At 30.1% G+C, this 20120-nt stretch overlaps 1 protein-coding gene and 1 long non-coding RNA gene across 8 annotated transcripts; one reads left to right on the top strand and one right to left on the bottom strand.

The window, feature by feature from the left end:
- Positions 1-6601: 6601 nt before the first annotated feature.
- On the bottom strand, positions 6602-9726 carry LOC145188043 (uncharacterized). Of its 4 annotated transcripts, none has more exons than XR_016452627.1 (4): positions 9672-9726; positions 8105-8640; positions 7021-7959; positions 6602-6708 (listed from the first exon to the last, which is right to left on the bottom strand). It is a non-coding gene; the product is annotated as an uncharacterized LOC145188043 (long non-coding RNA). The 4 variants fall into 4 exon arrangements; XR_016452628.1 differs by having other exon boundaries at positions 7021-7973; XR_016452626.1 differs by having other exon boundaries at positions 7021-8640.
- A 171-nt stretch (positions 9727-9897) lies between these two features.
- LOC149888815 (uncharacterized) lies at positions 9898-20120 on the top strand. 4 transcript variants are annotated; one of them, XR_016452579.1, is made up of 10 exons: positions 9898-9980; positions 10653-10698; positions 13082-13570; positions 13659-13704; positions 13824-13995; positions 14075-14270; positions 15507-15600; positions 17137-18185; positions 18867-18916; positions 19345-19540. XR_016452579.1 is itself a non-coding variant. In XM_090087802.1 (9 exons), the coding sequence occupies exons 1-9, from the start codon at positions 9945-9947 to the stop codon at positions 19521-19523; spliced, it is 1308 nt and encodes a 435-aa protein (XP_089943928.1). In that variant the 5' UTR covers positions 9898-9944; the 3' UTR covers positions 19524-20120. The 4 variants fall into 4 exon arrangements, 2 of the variants coding, with proteins under 2 accessions (XP_089943928.1, XP_089943929.1); XR_016452580.1 differs by lacking the exon at positions 15507-15600; XM_090087802.1 differs by lacking the exon at positions 17137-18185 and having other exon boundaries at positions 19345-20120.

A 20120-nucleotide genomic window follows, 5' to 3' on the forward strand; every position in this document is an offset into this window, starting at 1 on the left:
CCCCAATCTTTTTCGTGATGTAACCAGATATATTGATTGCAACTTCGTAAGAATCATGACAAAGCTCATTCTCTTGAATTTCATTGCTATATTTTTCCAATTTTATTAAAAGTTCATTTTTGTCAATTTTTGTATCAAGTTTAAGATTGCTCGTCCAACAATTGATATTGGCTTTAATTAAGGATTTCATGCATAATATCTTTTCAGAGCTTTGAACTTCACGTAAACTGACTAAAAATCTTCCACCGCTCATTTGTTTATATTTACTGAAATGTCTTTCTAATGGATCAGTTTGAAACCTGCTAATTAAAACATATTTATATCCTTCTGAAAATAAATCTTCAATCAGACTTGCAGTACCCTTCAGTGTTGTAATTAATGCATTAGTTGTTTGAGCAGATAAAGTATACTTATTACATCTTTGAAACTGCAAGTTTTTCCATTCATTAATCCATGTTGCAAAAACTCGAAAAAATTGTGACTTTTTGTCACCTGGAATAGCTGCATTACCAATCCTATTGTTTGTATTAAACATTACCTTTGAATTAGAAATAGTCCACCAAATATTAATAAGCCTTAGAAATCCAGCAGCTGCAGTTTCGTTTGGAAAATAGCTGATGATTGCAGCAGAGGTGGTTTCATCAAAAATATTTAAAGCTAAAGGAACACTTTGTTTGTTGTTTCCTGGATGTAAAGTTTGGGCAGACAATTTGAAAGCTTTTTTTAAGTTAGCAGGTAACAATTCATCTTTCTCATAAACATTATGCAATAAACTCCAAGAAATTTCTCCAGCTTCAACATGAATAATATCATCAAACTCAATAAAATCAAAAGGTGGAAATACAAATTGAATTTAATAAATTATTTCTAATGTTTTTCAGTAAATGAACACTGTCATATAAATTGTAAACCCGGTGTCCCATAAAAGTAAAATATATTTCATTATCTTGTTCACCAAACTTTAAACGTAGAATTTTAAATGCTGAAACATTTGTTGCATGATTGTCAGTTATTATAGCTCGTACATTAAAAGATGCTTTATATAAAGTATCTAACGTTTCTTCTATATGTGAACTAATCATAGAACCAGAAATTTGAAATTCTGGACAGGCCTTAATTACAAAGGGGATAGATTCTTTCAAGCTAACCACCATGAACACAACTATACCAGAATAGAAATTACCATCATCATCAGCACCAATTAAACTTCCTCCATGATATTGGACACCTTTTTGTAAATACATCTCATCAATTAAAACAACACAGTCAGCACTAATACTACCATTTTCCAAAAGTAATAATAATCCTGATAATGGATCAATGCCACCCTTTGAAAGTGATTTTAAATAAGACAACGAAGGAAGTGGAAACTCTTCTAATAGCAAAGTATAAGCCTGTTTTGATGTATATCTGTGCATTAGAGAAAATCTAATGATTTCATTTGTGTAGATTGGACGTCCTTGTGGTTTATAAAGAGATAATTTATATAAATCAGATAATACACTTTTTGATACGTTCTTTGCAACTTCATGCATATAAGAAACAAAATTAACAAGCATACTGGCACTGGTCAATTTACAAACACTGCCTTCTCTAAACCATTTAGGCAATGGAACTGGGATACCTTTCATATGTAGCTTTACATGTAAGTCTTTATCAATAGTAATACTGTCAATGTTAGGAGTAACATCCCCGTCGTCGAAATAAATTCGAAGAAATAACACACGGTTATCAACTAGTTTAAATGAAAATCCTGCTGGACAAAAACTTTCATTAAGATCTATAATGCTTTTAATTGTATCATGTTTTCTAAAATCGTATGTTTCATCAAGAAAAGGATGAGAATATATACGAACTGCAGGGGGCTTACGTAAAGCTGAGGTTGATTGAATTAAAGATGGCTTTGATAGGATGTTTTGGTTGGTAATAATTGTTGGTATAGGATTTTCGCAATAATTCAATGTTATACGTTTACCTCTTTTCAAATACACAATGCAACAAAAAAAAAAAAAATTTCTGTTTATCAAAGTTTTTTGATGTTTCTTAATTAATTTGAGTATGCTGAGTCTGAATATGACATTGGATTTTTTATTGCATCAATCGTTTGGTCGTAAAAAAAAAAAAAATCAATTAAACATATAATTAATATAAATCGTTTTGCAATCATGTTACATTATATTGTATTGTAACAGTCTCTCACAATCTCAAAAAACACTAAAAGTGAACAGTAGAACGAGGTTTTCTTTTATGAAGTTTCTCGTCATCGCGTATCAAACACCAGATGTAGTCACCCATCATAGCTGCATCCCATCTGCCCTGGTATCTTTTCTCCATTGCAAGAATATCCTGATGGAAACGTTCCCCGTGCTCTTCACTCACATCACCCAAATTTGGTCTGAAAAATTCCAAGTGTGAATGCAGGTAATGCAGCTTTATTGACATTCTGCATTTCATATCTGCGTACCGTACAATTAAGTTTTCCACTATCTCTTTGTAGTTATCACTCTTATTGTTGCCTAAAAAGCTATGAACAACATGTCTAAATGCAGTCCATGCTTCTTTTTCAACAGCAGACATTTTGTCCTCAAGCTCCTTACATGCCAACATAACTTTAATCTGTGGACCAACGAATATACCTGCTGAAATTTTTGCATCTGACACCTTTGGAAACATCTGCCGAATATGCTGGAATGCTGCACTATCTGGGTTTAATGCTTTGACAAATTGTTTGATAAGACCAAGTTTAATGTGAAGGGGTGGTAGTAAGATCTTTTCAACAGGTATCAGAGATTGATTAATAACATTGTGCGAACCAGGCTGTAAATGTTCTCTCACTGGCCACTCACGTCTTGTGAAGTGCTGGTTTGCAGCCCTGCTATCCCATAAACAAAGAAAACACGAGTACTTTGTGTATCCTCCTTGCAGACCGAGAAGAAATGCTAGCATCTTAAAGTCTCCACATACATCCCACTTGTAACTGTCGTAGTTGATTTTCTCAAGCAACAACTTCACGTTCTTATAGTCTTCCTTTAGATGAACGGAATGAGCAACTGGAATCGAAGGAAATCGGTTTCCGTTATGGAGCAAAACTGCCTTTAGACTTCTTGTTGAGCTGTCAATGAATAATCTCCACTCTTCAGGATTGTGAACAATGCCAATGTCATTGAAAAGACCACGAACGTCATGACAATAGCACAGTGATTCTGATACTACATAAAAGTATGCGAATGTTTCATGTCTTTTTCGGTATTTCGAGGTTCTGCAGCATGGATCTAATAAATTCCATTCTTTCAAACGTGATGTCAGAAGTTCTGCATTTGATTTAGTGAGACCTAAATCTCGTACTAAGTCATCAAGTTCTTGTTGGATAGGGAAATGAGGTGAATCATTCGGTTCCCTGAAATCACAGTCATCATTGAGTTCATCCGGTGAGTCTACTTCAGAATGATATGCAGCTGCTTCTTCGGATTGAGGTGGAGTAGGAACAGGCAATTCATCACTGTGTGGAACTGGTCCAATAGAAGATGGTGTACTTGGATAAACTAGAGTCAGCCTATCTTTCGGTTTTTTATACTTTGAAATGTCAACAATGCAGAAAAAGCAGTCATCATGATGGTTCGTCGGTTCTCTCCATATTCTCGGAATCGCAAAGGGCATTGACTTTCGGATTCCACGCAGCCATCCTTCCAGAGTTGATCTGCAGCTACCACAACTGTAGTGTGGTGCCCACGATTTGTCCTGATCTCCCATAGCCATGCCAAAATAAGCATGATATGCAGTAAAGAATTTTGTACCACTGACAATCTTATGTTTAGCTTGTGTTGGACTAATATAGTAACCACAAACATAACAGAATGAGTCAGGACAAAGCTTGCAGGATCTACTAGACATATTCACCACTTCATGTAACAGTTGTAATTAGTTAAACTGAAAATAAACACACGAATATAGTTAAAATCAGCATATATATATAATGTTTTAATTGCATTACACATATACGAAAACTCCGAAATATACTTTATGCTTTTTCTCAGGAAATCTTGATGATAGAGAAAAACCAATGGTACCACTGAAATCAGCATACAAAAATTATGTAAGAAACATTAAAAAATTAACATAAACAAAAATGTTGTTACATGGTGATATTTATCTTCAAAATGATCGATACATATAACTGAGTTTTCTGTGGGGCTCCAATCAGCTCGGTTGACAAACTTAATCCAACAATTTCGAAGATCTAACTGATTGCTATCAGGAAAACTAAACACAGTTTTGTATGTTACGTGGTTGCTGTTACTGGAACATTCTTCAATCTTTCGCTTATAATTACTTCTACAACCAACAACACAACACTTTTTTGGTATTGCAAAATAAAGTATTACTTGAATTAAAAAAAGTTTAATTTAAGATTGTTAAATCGGTTCATTGTAAACTTCAAACTCGTGTTTTTTCGGCCCACTAATTTTTTGCGCTCAAGGCAACAAATCCGGCCGTGTTATATAGTAGGCCATGTAGAACTTCGTTAAAGAAAAAGAAAAAGAGATAATTGTCTGAGAATCTATTTAGATAAACATCAGAATACTTATGGTGCATTGCAAAGTGCTATCTTTAAAGAGGCAATTTGCATCGCTTTAAGTTAGAACTATGAATTAAAACGAGTGAACTATAAGTTAAAAAGAATACAGTGGTTCTTTCTACTTTAAGGAATTTAATAATGGAAAATCTGCAATCAATAAAAAATTTACTAATATAGAAATTAAAGAGTTCCAAGGAATAAATAACTTTCAAGTTTGTATAATTGTTTATCGTTTAAGAAAAACTCTAGTTAATGTTTAGTAGAGTTATATATATTAAAACTTTTTTAGGATCTTTAACTTTATAAATTTTTGAATGTGTTAATATTTCTTCTTCGTTGTAAAACTTTTCCATTAATTTGACGCATTAAAACTATCAAAATGATAAAGGATAAATGTTCTTTTTTTTGTGTCTGTTTTCCATGATTTATTTTTCAAATAATAACAATTTTTTTAACAATAATGAGAAATCAAAGAAATATTTAGTTTCACTAAACTTTTGCGTTCCATGTCTTACTATCTGTAAAGTATATTAGTTTAATGCTAGGGAATGAACCAATACTTTTCTTTATTGTTTTTTAAAAATTATGAACGTCTTACTGTTGGTGTTTTCTTGGACCCACCTACTTCCATGGACAACAATCAGCACGCAAACCATTGTAATGCTCTTTACTAATTAAAAATCCATTAGTTGATGAAATTTTAATTCTGTTCACGTAAAATAGATTTTTTTGACTTGCTTTAACCCTTTCGCGACTGAGTTAAAAACATCTATATGACTGCGCGTAAAACTTGTTCGCCTTTTTAGCCATTTTTTAAAATTAATTTTTGATCAATCTATAAATGCAAATGACAAACGGTTTGAAGTATCAACTAAAAAAGTTATTCCTATTTCAGATATAAATTTAATTTTTTCTCAAACCCATATAGATATTCAGGAAAATTCAAAATTATTGATGAACCGCCAGGCGGTACGAACGTCATTTAAAAACAGATTTTATGCACCGCGGTGCATGAAATCGGTACCGTTGTGCGGGTTACGCGTCAGGAATGGGTTAAAGAGATATTATTTAGAGTATTTGATCAAAAAATAGTTTAGCGAAAACGTGATTAAAACAAAATCACTAAAACTTTTCTGATTTAAATAAACTTTTTAAAATACACTTTTAAGAAATGACCTTTTATCGTGAGGTTGGTTTGAAAATTATTGTGACTTGCTAAATTCTGAAGAATGAATATTATAGAGTACGTAAATGAGTTCTTCCATATTGAGAAAAATTTAAGAAAACATGTAGCGATGGTATGAGCAAGAAAAAGGCATGAGCTAAACTTTTCACCGAGCACCTTTTGTAGTTTACGAGATTAATTTAAAAGAATACAGTCGTACAAATGTACAAAAATCTGAATAAAAGATAGCAATAAAGAAAATTTTCAACTTTTACAACTTAAATAAGTCATTAAATAAGTAAAAATATGAATGAATAATGGGAGCTGAGTAGGGTATGGGGCAAAAGATCTTTTAAAAAAATTTGGACAAGGAATGCACTTAAACTGGAATAAGAATATTAAGAATCTGGGCTTAATGCGTTGACGGTCGTGAAAAGGAGTTAAAAGATTAATCCTTTTTATTCGATTTCCCAGCAGGCAAAAAAATGTCTAAAATGCATGTAATATGCATCTGAGAACTGGTCTAAAAGATGTCTAAAAATCACGTCGTGAATGAACGCTAAATAGATGTCTATCTTATAGACGTCTTTTAGAATCATTTTATTGGATAAAAAAATAAATCAAATAGACGTATATTGCACATCTTTTATGCATCTAAAATGATGCACCTTTATCAAATAAAATGCATCTAAAAGACATCTATATGATAGATATCTATTTAGCGTTCATTCACGACGTGATTTCAGACATCTTTTAGACTAGTTTTCAGATGCATATTAGATGCAGTTTAGATATCTTTTTGCCGACTGGGTTAAGATTAAAAAGTCTTTAAAAAATTACACAAGTAAAGAAACAATTAGGTTCAAGTTGTTGAAATTTATTTACCAAGATTTTAAAACAAATATTACAATAAAAAACTTTAATTCTGTATTGAGTCCGCCAACTCGCTGTTCCTCGGCATCAGTATCTAAAATTTAATGTAACAGCATGTAAGTAAATGCACTAATGCTTTAAAAGGCATGTAGAGTTATTAAAAAATCTGTTTACATGAAATATACATAAATTTTCATTCGGATTGTTGCCAAAATTTATAAAGACATCAAAGATATGAGATATAACACGTTTTTCTGGTACAAAGTAATCTTACTAAGCTTTTTTTTCCTATTTATTAACCTATCCATCTTCAATTATCTGAATAAGATATAATATATAATAATTACAATAATAGTTATTTTAAAAATATTTTATTGATTTTAACAACAAAGTATCACCAATTTACCTGTATTATACTTTTTTCTTTATCCTGGTTATAAGCGGGAGCATTTTGCAAAAACATCAGTTACAGATTTTTCTAGATCTTTTATTGATTCAACATTGTATTCACAGGAATCTGTCAAAATGAAAAAATTTTAAAATACTCAACATAATTGAATTTGGTATAGCTAAAGAAAGGTGGTGGAGACAAAAATACTGGTATGGCACAAAAACGAGCTGAAGAGTACATTTTTAATACAGAGAGCAGTTATATACACATTAAAACTGGACCTCCCAAAACACTCCAGACATTTACTAGGTTTTCGAGACTTATTTTTTTCCCAATAAAATACCAGGAAATTGTAAGTTTTCTTAATCTAACAAAATAAAAACTCATGCACTAATATTTTGTGTGTCCTCCTAATGCTTCTATGATTTTCTGCACACGATTCGGCATGGAATCCACAAAATTTTGACATATGTTTCGGATTTTTATGTCTTCAATCCAAATCTGAAGGATAGTGGTGGTAAGCTTAGTTTTAGTTGTGCAGTCATGTATTCGCAGTCTTTTTTTTAATTGTCCAGAGGTTTTCAATTGGATTAAGATTAGGGGATTTGCCAGGCCATTTAAGTGTTTTTATCTTTTTTTTTACCATGAATTTCTTGACTTTTTTGGATGTATGGAATGTGGCTTAATCCAGCTGTAATATTTCGTTTCCATTCGGAAACACTTTTAACATCTCTGGAATTGAATGTGTTTGTAGAGCCTCAATGTAAGTGTCAGAGTTCATCATGTAAGTAAATGGGTAGAGTCTTCCTTGTTCAAAAGCAGAAAAACAACCCTAAAACATCTTCTCTTCTGGATACTTGGCATATTGTTCAATGTGTCCGGGTCATATAGGCTCACCATCAGAACGACGAACAGACTGTGACCGCTGGCTTTGCACTTCAAAATGTGATTCATCTGGAAATAAAAGTCTGCAAACAATAAATAAGTTAACTGTTATCAAGTCCCTTCAATTCAACAGCTTCAATTTTTAAAAATAGTATTATTATATAAATATAATAAATAAAATAGCTGTAAAGTTAATAAACACATTTTGTCTTACCCTTCTCCATTGTTCTTTAGTCCACTTTTTGTATTCCTTCGCCCACAAGAGACGCTTCTTCTTCATGACATCTGTAAGTAATGGTTTTTTAGAAGGTTTTCTGGGAAACCTTCTAACAGCTATCAACCTTCTCCGCACAGTACTCGAGCAGACACGGATGTCATGCGTAGTTAAATCATTCATTAGTTGGTCACTTGTTTTTTTTGGATTTTTGATACTCTCCAGCATCAGATATCGGTCATCTCTTTCTGAGGTCTTTTTTTATCCTTCTAATCGCAGTTAATTATAGAAAACACAGAATAAAACAAAAAATAAAAAGAAAAAAATGTTTGATGCAATTAATTTGCACAATACTGTACCAGAATTGAGAAAAAACTGGAAAGTGAGTTCAGTTATTTTAATGCAGGATGGCGCACCCTCACAAGTTGTTGGCAGACTTTTTAAACAAATCTAGCCTCCTAGTTCCTTAGACCTTAATTCTTGTGATTACTGGCTCTTGGGAGAGTTGCAAGCAACAGTATGTCATCGCAATCGACCTTAATCTCAAGAAGAGTTAGTTATTGCATTGAGCAAGCAATAGTAAACAATTCACAAGAAAAAACAGCTAAAGTTATTGACAGTTTGATGGCTCGATTGAAAACTGCTGTACAAAAAAATGGAGGCCATTTTAAGCATCTAATATAAACTACGAAAAACATTTCAAATTTAATTGTTTGTTTTTTTTTAAATAAAAATTAGTATAGTTTAAATATTTTTTCTTTTTGGTTATGTTAAAGTTGGGCTTTACTTGTCGAACACCCTGTATATAATTTTGAGTTTTAAATGCAGCTGCATTTCATCAGTTTTCTTTTGCCAAACTCATAATTTTTGTTCTTAATGTTTAAAAATTGTATTCATTTTTGAAGTTAAAAGAGGGTATGTCTCGCTCCCTTTTCTTAAGCTCTGACGTCTAATTTTTTGATTTTCGACACTTTTTTCAATGGTTTAAATGTTGGCTAGCTTGTTGACTATTATATTAAGTACTTGCTCAAGAGTATATTGATATACTTGCTCAAAAGTTTATTGATATTCATAGGCTTCACGCTGATTAATTCAGATAGTTACTTAAGAATGAGAGCTTGATATTATTAAAGTAAAAACTTTTTAAATAATAAAATATCTGTGGGGTTTGTTATATAAATTCATGTTGGTTGCTGTACTATCTATTTAATAATAGTACAAGATATTCAAGAAAAAGTAAAAATATCCTAAATTAGCTGAAGATAAAAGAATCGAAATAAAGATAAAAAAAAAAAAATGAGCATAAAAAGAATTGAAATAAATAATCTACTAATTAAGCTAAATAATAAATTACTGTAAAATTTATTTTTTTTAAAAAGAAAAGCAAACTAATAATATATTGAACAAAAACAATCCGCTTCTCTAGCATTTTTAAAAACAATTGAAAACTCATTGGAAGACGGATTTGTAAATTATTTAGTAAGATAATTTTATAACTTAATTGTAATAATAATTTGGAAAATGTCAAAGATTTTAGGTTTCGCTGTTGCAACTTAAAAAATTTTACCTGATTAAAAATCGAATGAGTGTCCGCTTATCTTGCCCAAATGATTAATAAATAACTCATGAAGTATAACACCTCGAATATATACATTATTGAATGGGTTTTTTTTTTTTATTTACTACGCATTTAACATTTCTATCAATAATTTATAGAATCAAAGAATCAAATTAATAAAGGAATTGATGCAAAAAATCTATTTATAGCAAAAATTAACATATGAAAACCGTCATAAAATATATCTATGCTAATTTAATTCAATGCTCTTCCTGCTCAACCATGTCTGAATCTAGCTCAACCAAACTTGGAATTCAAGTGAGTACTTTTTTTTTTTATACCCTCATGACATTGCAGAGTATAAGTTCTGTAGGATATCTTGCGGATGTCCTAGTTTGAGTATTTTTTGTCATAAAATGTTCTACAGATGTCTTTTGCGTTGGGGACACCCAGTAATAGAAAATTTTAGTGCTGTTATGTTTTGCGGCCTAATTTATACTCCAGCACACTAATAATTGATGATATTGGAAGTGCCAGCATCTCCTTATTCAAAGTTTAGGTACATAATTGCAAAGTAAAGCATAGGACCGCGCAAAATCAAACACTAGTTATGAAAAGTATACTCAATGATATTACAAGGAGCTTATTTCTCGCTATACACACACAGATAACCAAGGAAAACTTTAGCGATACAACAAAGCAACTTATTTGAGGTGAAAAATTGAAGAATATCTGAGTAAAAAGTTCTTCCAAATGCTTTTACAAACGTATGTTATAAGCAAAATATGAAAAATATTCATGAAAACTCTCGATCTTGAACTTTGAGTTTTTGAAATAAATAACGCAGAAGCTAAATTTCGTCAACAAATTTATTAAAATACAATAATATATATAAATATATAAAAAAGCATATTAAACATAATATACATATCGTTATGTTAATTAAACGCAATACTTACGCATTTAACATAATTGTTTGCTTTTTTACAGGCTTGCACCCTGCTTTTTATATCCCTCTTTATTCGTGGAACTCATCGTAAGTGTTTTTATCATAAGTTGATGGAAATAGTTTCAATGATACATAATTTTTGTGATCTTATGTATAGTAATTAAAAAAGAGAAAGCAATCAAAACAAACTTTTTCTGCAAAATATTAAATATATTCAATTCAATATATATTTATTTACACCTCTTTGTTTAGGATAATAGAGCTTTAGCAGTTTTGAACATCAAATTTAAACTCATTAACTGTTAAAGTTAAATATCTTAGATTTCTTAAATGTAAATATCTTATATATCTTAGATTTCATTAATCTTTTTGTAATAAACGATTAAGTATAAAAACTGTACAAATATACTATCATAAAATCAAAACAAAAATAAACATAACACATATCTTATCAAAGATTTGCAATAAATAAATTCCTTCATCATTAAAGAAGAGAGAAGTTTAATTCGGAATCAAATACAGTGGCTTTCAATAATATAAGGTCACTTAGATTTTTGAGTGATTACTTTAATTATTTCCATACTTTTTAAATATCAAAAAAGAGAGCTTTTTATATTTATTTGGAATACATTATACAACCAAAATAATAAAAAAAGTAATATTATTTTGGTATTAAAGTAAATCAAAAAAGAGAATCAGATCAATAAACTGTAATAAAAAAATGTGTCAAAGTCATAAGGTCAGTTAATTTCAACTTAATAGTTCCTAATTGAATTATAAAAGAACCCTGGAAATCCGTACTTGCTTTGACTGATATAAATTAGAAATAAATTAAAAAGAAAAAATCAATTTCCAACCAGCAATTTAAGAGATACTGGTAAATTCATTTGGTAAATTCTGGCACACCAGAAGCAGAAAAATGGGCAGAAAATCAGTATAACAAGAAGTCAAATGGCAAGTAGTCTATACAAATTTATCAAATATACCTATTTGAAGATAACACAAAAATTTAACAAGAAATAGCATAATTTGTGGTGTTTTACTATGCTGTGTCCAAACAACGCTGGAAAAATACAAACCTTCATATGATGTAAAAGATTCACCAATAGTTGGCAGGCCAAAACTATATATGGGAATCATTTAATAATAAGGCTGAAATAACATTAGAGTTAGTTCTAGCACAATTAGAAGGTGTTAATGAATAAGGTTTTGATTGCTATGTTGCCGCCAGAAAACCACTTTTGAGGTTGAAAATAGGATTAAAAGATGTAAATATCGTAAGGAAAGACTTCACTGGTCAGAAGATTGGTCTAAGGTCATTCTTGGTGACAATTCAAGTTTTGAAATGGTTAATCATAAATCAAGATTTATCATTAAAAAGATTAACTTCAGAGAAATGTAAGAAAGATTTTGTGTACCAAGAGTAAAAGGCGGTGGCGGCTCTGTTGGTATATGGGGATGCATTTTTCATCAGGGGATAGGTTTTCAAAGTATCTACATAGGGAAAATTAAACATTACAATTACAAAGAGACCTTGGAAAAAAAGCTTTTACTCAGTGAAAGAGTGGTTTCAAAAGCAACTTATTAATCTTCTGTCAGCACAATCTCCATATCTGATCCCAATCGAAAATATTTACTTAACAATATTTCAATTGAACTTTTGGTCAAGAATAACCCAAGAAATTATCAAGAGAGAAGCGTGGAAAGCTTTGCGCAATTTGAAATTTGCGCGGAAAAAAATTTCAACAAAATGTTAGTAAAGTAACATTTTTTTTCAATTTTTTTTTTTTTATTATTATTATTTTGGTTTTACATGAATACAGTGTATCCAAATGTATACAATGTATTCCAAAAAAAATTTCTTTTAAAAATCTCGCATCTTTTTTTTATTTGTTTAAAAAGCATGAAAACAATATAAGTAATCGCTAAAAGGTCTTAGTGACTTTATATTTTTGAAAGCCACTTTACTTGCAACTTTTCACCAACATCCAAAATGTTACCAGCTATACTTTGAATTTCGTTTTGTAAAATTTCTGCATTTAACTATTGAGATGTGACCACGTACAAGATAGAATTCCTTTTAATTACATCTCAAAGTAAGGGTTTTCTTATAGTTTATTTGATTTATTTATAAATCTTATAATTTTTTTGTAAAATAACTTTATAACTTTTCTTATATATCATATCTAATTTTTGATTATTAATCGCGCCTACGAATTTTTACTTATTTGTTCAATTTCTCAGTATCCTAGCAAAAAATGTATTTCTCTCATGAAGTTTTTTGAAATTACCAAGAGCAATTTAGATATGTGCTTCATAAAGAAGTGATTCAAATCTTAATTAAGTAGAGAAGAGTTAAACAACTTTTAAAACTGATCTTTATATTCTGGTCAAGAAATATGTCATGTAACGGTAAAATTGCTGAGTGTTGTAATTGTTCTACTTTTAGTTTGTAACTTGTATCTTATAGATTCCTTCATCATTACAGAAGAAAAAAGTTTAGTTAAAAACCAACTAGTTGCCATTCTCTACAAACTTCCAAAGGAATATCAGCTTTCCTTTGAGTTTAAACCCATAGAATTTCTTAATGTCTGGGGAATTATAGCTCATTTAACTATTGGTGGAGATATGACCAACTACGGAGATAGAACCCCTAGTATTATGATATCACCAGAGAGATATTTAGTTGTTACCTCTGCTATAAATGGTTTTGTCAATTATTTTAAAATCTGCACCGAGATTAATATTCCGCTAAACGAATGGACAAGTATAAAGGTATCACAACAAATGATTGAAACAAAATATATTTTTACAATAGAGGTATCAGGACAACAAATATTCACAATAGAAAACACAGATGCGAGAGAGTTTGACCATGTAAAAGTGTATATGAGCGATCCGTGGGACACAGTGCAACCAGGGTATATTCGAAATTTGGAAATCTCCAACGTAGTTGCAGGTATATTGTTGCACCCAATCATTTAATTCGCTATTAGATACGCTCTGAAATTTTTTTTATTTTATTTTAATTTTTGCTTTTACTGTAGAAAAGAATTGCAGTTTAACTTCATTTATGTTCAGCACCAGCTTCAAGTGAGATTGATAAAATTGAAATTATTTTAATTTGTAATGGTAAACATTTCATTTATTACAATCAACTACAGGGGAATTAAAACAAAACTTGTCTGTTGGCTAATTTCTCTGATTTATAGTGATGAAATTCGAGTTCGTGGCAATATTTTAACAACACCAATTTGCCTCATCAATCTTCAGAACATCATCATTTTCCTACGTCATGAACCTGGGTTATCATTCAAGGGCATTACTTGGCATGGTTTAAATGTTACGTCGATCGACGAGGAAGAGAGATTTACTATGATTTATGTGAGGTCCATTTTAATGAATTAAATTTATACTTTTCTCTATGCAAAAAGTTCCTTAAAAATAAAAATTTTGTTTTTAGCTCAAAGAATTCTTCGCAGGTTCCTACTTTTATTTTGAAGCAAGATTTTATGTTGCTTTTAATCAAATTCCAGGAGGCAAGGAAAAATTCTCTGTTGCCGTAGATATCAGTTGGTTTGAATACTTTCTTCAACAACAAGTTTCTAAAGTTAATAAACAGCTCTTTTTGTCAAGGTTGAAAAGTCCTGAAACACCAGGTAAAATATTTACATTAATAAACCGTGTGCAAAACTGCAAACAAAACCATAATAAGAGTTTTTATTTCTGGTTACATGCAATTATCTTTTGATAATACCATTAACATCGGAAAACAATCTAATATTTCTATTATTTGCCGTGAAAGTTACGGCGGAATAGCTGTATAGTTGGTGTTTAAGTGAGTTTACTGAATTTGCTTAGCTAGCCATTAGAACAATACTTAAGGTATGCATTTAAATGTAATCACAATTTATTAGATATTTATCTAATACCAGGATCCCAAAAATCTTTTACATCGTGAAAATTTGGTGTAGAAGTGCATCTTATTGTGGACTAAACTTGTAAATTGAAGTGAATTAGGAAATACGATGAAACCGAAGAGCATGAAGTTCTCTTCGTAAAAGCAATTTGAGAAAGTATACAAACAGTGCAATAATGGGAACGTATGAACAAAAGAAACACTACTTTTTCATTAAAATGACATAATAATTGTTTGACTAAAAGTTGAACGAGGTCATGATCTAAAAAATGTAAATTATAGATAACCAAATTTTTAAAAAAATCTTTAAATTAGATCTATTTAAAATACATCCGGGAGAAATCTGGGATCAATACAGGGAAAAGAAAAAAACAGCCGAAAAATTTTTTGTTTTTTTTTATTTTGCTCATATGGTTCCTTTGTAGATTCCGTAGTCAAATCCCGTACGGGTCCCGTTTGACATCCCAGATAGTGCCTGTTTTGGTCCCGTTTGGTTGTGCTTGCTGGGGATTTATCAATTGATTTTAACTAATATTACTTTACAATTACTATATAGAATGTTAAAATTATTTTTTCTTTTAAAAGTCTAATTTATTCAAGTTTCAATAACTCTATATTTAATAATCTCTTTGTTTTATTATTTCTATAGAAACTTTTTACATGCTTCTATTTCTAACATATTTATACATATCTCTAATTTTAACATTATAATTTTAGTTCCATTTCTAAACTTCTACTGTTTAAAAAATAATTAAAAAAGAAAAACTATTTAAAGAAAAGTTTTTTTTATTCCAAATTAATTTAATTAAGTTAAAAGAGTAAGCTTTTTATAAGTCAAATAAATAAATGGTAAATTTTAATTTAATCCAAATTTACCATTTATTTATTTGACTTATATAAAGCTTACTCTTTTAACTTAACTTAGATAAATATGTAAAACTTTTTTCTAATTTCTCTTTTAATATGAATTTGATAGTGAATAAAGTTATTCCCATATGGAAGCCTAATCAACAAAAGACATTCTTCCATACTGCCACTTATCTATATGTATGTACTTCTATTAGCAAGAGGTAACCTTTTGATGTATCAGCAAAGTTTTTGCCATTTCTAAGCTTTTGATAATTATCATTTGTTATTTTGAAACAATTTGTAAAGCATTCCGAAAGCCCTGTAATAGTTTTAATACCTTTGTTTCACCTCTAAAACATCTTTAGCATCAAGTTTATTTCTTCTGTACCCCGAAGTTATTTTATTTTTAACCTAATCAAACTTTAGGTCAACATTTCAATATTAACCTAAAGTTTGATCGCCATCGGGCTCAATATTGTAGTAATAGGTATATAAAGTAATAATAACATTGGTTTCATTTTATTAACTCTGACAACAATACCTTTTTAGTGATTAAGATTAATAATAGACTATGCTGTAAGCAACAGTTTATTGTGTATAGTACATTATCGTAAAATACAATTTCAGGTCAATAAATTAACTGGGTGAGTTATGAAATGTTAAATACACTATAAACTTTTCAAATCACTGATAAGTATCATTTGATCTGTCTAGATCGTCATCACTATCATTATACTGCTCCTCTTTCTCTTGACAATAAAAAGGTATTGTTGTCAGAGTTAATAAAATGAAACCAATGTTATTATTACTTTATATACCTATTATTATAATATTGAGTCCAACGGCGATCAAACCTTAGGTCAACATTACTGTTAACCTAATCAATAAACGCCCACAAAGTGTATGTATGCATGTATGTATGTATGTATGTATGTATGTATGTATGTATGTATGTATGTATGTATGTATGTATGTATGTATGTATGTATGTATGTATGTATGTATGTATGTATGTATGTATGTATGTATGTATGTATGTTTGTTTGTATGTTTGCTCTAGATTGCAATCTGAATGTGTATTCAGTTGCTATAATTTAAAATGTTGCTATATGAGCATAACAACTAGAAAATAAATTATATTTACATTGATAAAATGATAATAGTTCAAGTTAGGTAGCTTCAACTTTGTTACTAGACTAGACCAGCGGCAAATGCTTAAAGAACTCAAAAGATAATTGGTAAGACCTGTACAGAGAAACATGAGATTGAATTTAAAATACTCGGATGTTGAAATCATAGTATCAAACAAAGGTTTTCAATACAAACCATTGCCAATATTGGAAAAATACCTGATTTAAGAAACATTAGTGGACACAAAGAGAGCCCGAAGATAATCTTTAAAAGAAAAGTAAATGTTTTTATGGTGCGAACATTAAAGTAGAAGAAAATAAATTTTGGATTCGAATTGTTAAAGGAATATAGTGAGAAAATAAAATTAATCGGACTTTTAAGGGATTTAATGTTAGGAATGGTTCCACCGTAATTAAACATTTCGGTGGGTGAGATTAAGAGATAATAGAAGTTAGTTCTTTTGAAAAAAATTTGGTTGAAAAAAAGTTCAATAACTCGAACCCCCCAATAACTGAAACATTCATTTAGTTGAAGCATTTTATCTGTCCCCGTAGATAATATTCTGCCGATAACTCTAACAAGTCATAGTGTAAGTTGTTACTTTTGTTTCTTTTTTTTTTTTCCAGTCAGTTAAGCTGTGAATTCGCATGACTGCAAGGTAAGTTGTGAAGGAGCTTAAAAACTTATCTTGCAATTACAAAAATCAAAATAAAAGCTAGATGGTCAGCGTACTGTTCAAAGAGTGGATTCGGAAAATGGATACAAAGTTTACAAAAGAAGAAAATAGTGTTTATCACACATAACTGCTCAGCACATCCGACGATCGATTATTTAAAATCTGTAAAGCTCATTTTTTTAACCGAATACATGATCTTATCTCATAAGAGATCTTTGAAATTTCTTTGACATTTCGTAACTATCGATAAAGGAAAAGATCTTTCTTTTCATTTTGTTGTAGAGGCAATTAAAATGATGATGCATAGCAAAAAGGAAAAACCTCTACCGCCGTTAATTGTTTTGGAAAAGCAGGAATTTCAGAAGATTAGTAAATATCTGTCCAGTCGGATGAAGATGACAATCCCTTTAAAGATACTCAAATCAGATAAAAAAACTTATGATTTTTAGCCGCCAGGTTTAACAGCTAAAGATCTCATTTTTGATGAAAACATATTGAACACTGTACCTAGATGAACAGTTGATAGAAGAAGAAAGAATGCAGCAAATGAAGATGCTGATAATGACGGAAGATAAAGATGTTAATTTTATGATGGACCCAGTTTTCCCCAAAGTTATTCATATTTAGGAGGTATTGCAAGTGTTGTATGACGATATGCTCTTCAGTCTCAGAGGTGAAGATATTCAACAAAATCCTAATGCAATCTCAGACTGAGAACATTTAAAAATAACTTCATTTATGATGTATTTTCTTTACCTTTTAGATGGAATTGATAAGAAAACTTTTGATAATTTAAATTAATTTCATTTTTCTGCAAAAGTAGGCGTTTTAGAATGTCTCGTTAACTCGAACATTCGCTAACTCGGGCATTTATAACTCGAACACTTTTCTTGGTCCCTTGATAGTTCGAGTTATCGGTAGTTTATTGCATTTGAGTAAAACTTTGGAATATTTTTTAAACCAAATGACTAGAAAGGCAGCAGTAATATTTTTTGTCAAGTCAGGTGTTATTATATTTATATTTTTTTCATTAAGATATTATTACTAAAGCTTTACGTTAATCTTATGTACGATTGCACGAATTACTACAAGAGCCATACTCGAATATTTGTGTACACACTAGTCTGATCCACAAAATAAATAGTCAAGTAAACTCGCATACACTACTTAGAGAGCAAAGAAGACAGTCAAACATAAATTAGTAACAACCATTGTAAAATTTACACTAATGAGTTTTGGTGAAAAAAGTTTTGATGTGGTTTTAAAAACTAGAATTATCTAGAACTGAAAACTTTCAACGTTTTTAAGTTTTGTTTTGTAACATTTTGCAATTGAAGATGCAGATGGTTGCTTATAGAAACTACATCATTTAAACACTGAATGCAAACCAACTGCAACATGCAATAGCACCAATGTTTAATAAAAGTTATGCGATGCACTTTGTAAAAATTTCATTTAAAGTATACATAAAGTTCTTATGTTATATTAGAATCACTCTTAGCCATATCTCAATTTGACATGGACATAACCCTTTAAAACATCTTACAAACAGTAAATACAACAAGAATGGCAAACCGCAAATACCCTTAAAATGTAAAATTACGTACTTAGCATAATTCTGTTTAAAAACTTTTAAATTTTATTTGTGTTGCTGCTACTTAGTAATGATATTTACTTTAGACAACAAAGCTCATGCTATCAGCAAAACAGAAACTCAGGAAAAATCATGAGTAAGTTTTTACATTTAATGATCTGCTAACTGGCTTTATTCAATAACTTTGGTGCTTATTTAGAATTGATATTACAACCTTTGACATAATGTATTGATTAGGTTTACTGATAACAAGTAGAAGGGAAAAAAACTCTCAACAGAAGTAAATTTCAAAATGGACTTAGGTCATACTTTTTAAATAAAAAGTAGAGTCTATAGCTTTAGAGTTTACTATAGAAATTCAAGCATTCTTATAAGGTCGACCAATTTCATTTTGTAAGGTGTGGTTCAGTAAGCCATTGCCATTGTTTCACTAGTAGAGTTCCTCAAGGCTTGATAATGGGTCCTTTATTATTTGTTATATTTATAATTATTTTTTTGATTTGGAATTGAGACATTTGAACTTGTTTACATTTATTTTTGAAGCGTTTTCTTTGATTATTTTAGCTCTGCCAATTCAACTCTTAGATGTGATTGGTTACGATACAAACACAACATTCCTTTACGGATACAATTATCGGAGTAAAATTGTTGAAGTTGATGTAAATAGAAAAAAACAGCTTGTTATTATATCTGATGTCGCATGGTTACAAATTAAAGGCAGTGATCATTTTTTAAGTGTATAAAAATTTATTTGCAGTTAGGTGGATGTTTTTCATTTCTATTCAAGCGCAAATGTGTGGTATGATATCTGGGCTTATACCTTTGTAAAATACCTAATATTTTTTCATTCTGTAGTGGCTTATAATAAACTGCTTGTCCACACAGTTGAACCACAGCATTTACTTTTTACCACAAAATGTTTTTTTGTTCACTGCAACTTTGGATGCTTACGAATTTTGCAGAGAGGTTATAATGAGTTTTTTTCTAAAAAGTATTTTATATTTTATATTTCACAAAATGTTTATAGCCTTCTGCAAAATTCTTAAGCATCAAAAGAGTTTTTTTAAAAGGTACTCTAGGAATGAGTTGCCACCTCCATTTTGAATATAGTTATACTAAGTAAAAAAAAATATCTCTTTATTTACATAAATTAGTTGTGGGTCTTCAAAATTTACATAAATTAGTTGTGGGTCTTCAAAATTTACATAAATTAGTTGTTGGTCTTCAAAAATACGGATTTTTGTAAAGTTGACTCATATTGTTAAACAAAAAAGTTTATTCTGTATTGTTTTATTATGTACTTTTAAAAACTGAAAAAAGACGTTTTATCTGCTTTAAAA

The sequence above is a fragment of the Hydra viridissima genome, unplaced genomic scaffold (assembly GCF_058129835.1).
Source record: "Hydra viridissima isolate aposymbiotic clone 2 unplaced genomic scaffold, HvirCarnegie_v1 scaffold_5, whole genome shotgun sequence".
In the NCBI taxonomy this organism is placed as follows: Eukaryota; Metazoa; Cnidaria; class Hydrozoa; order Anthoathecata; family Hydridae; genus Hydra; species Hydra viridissima.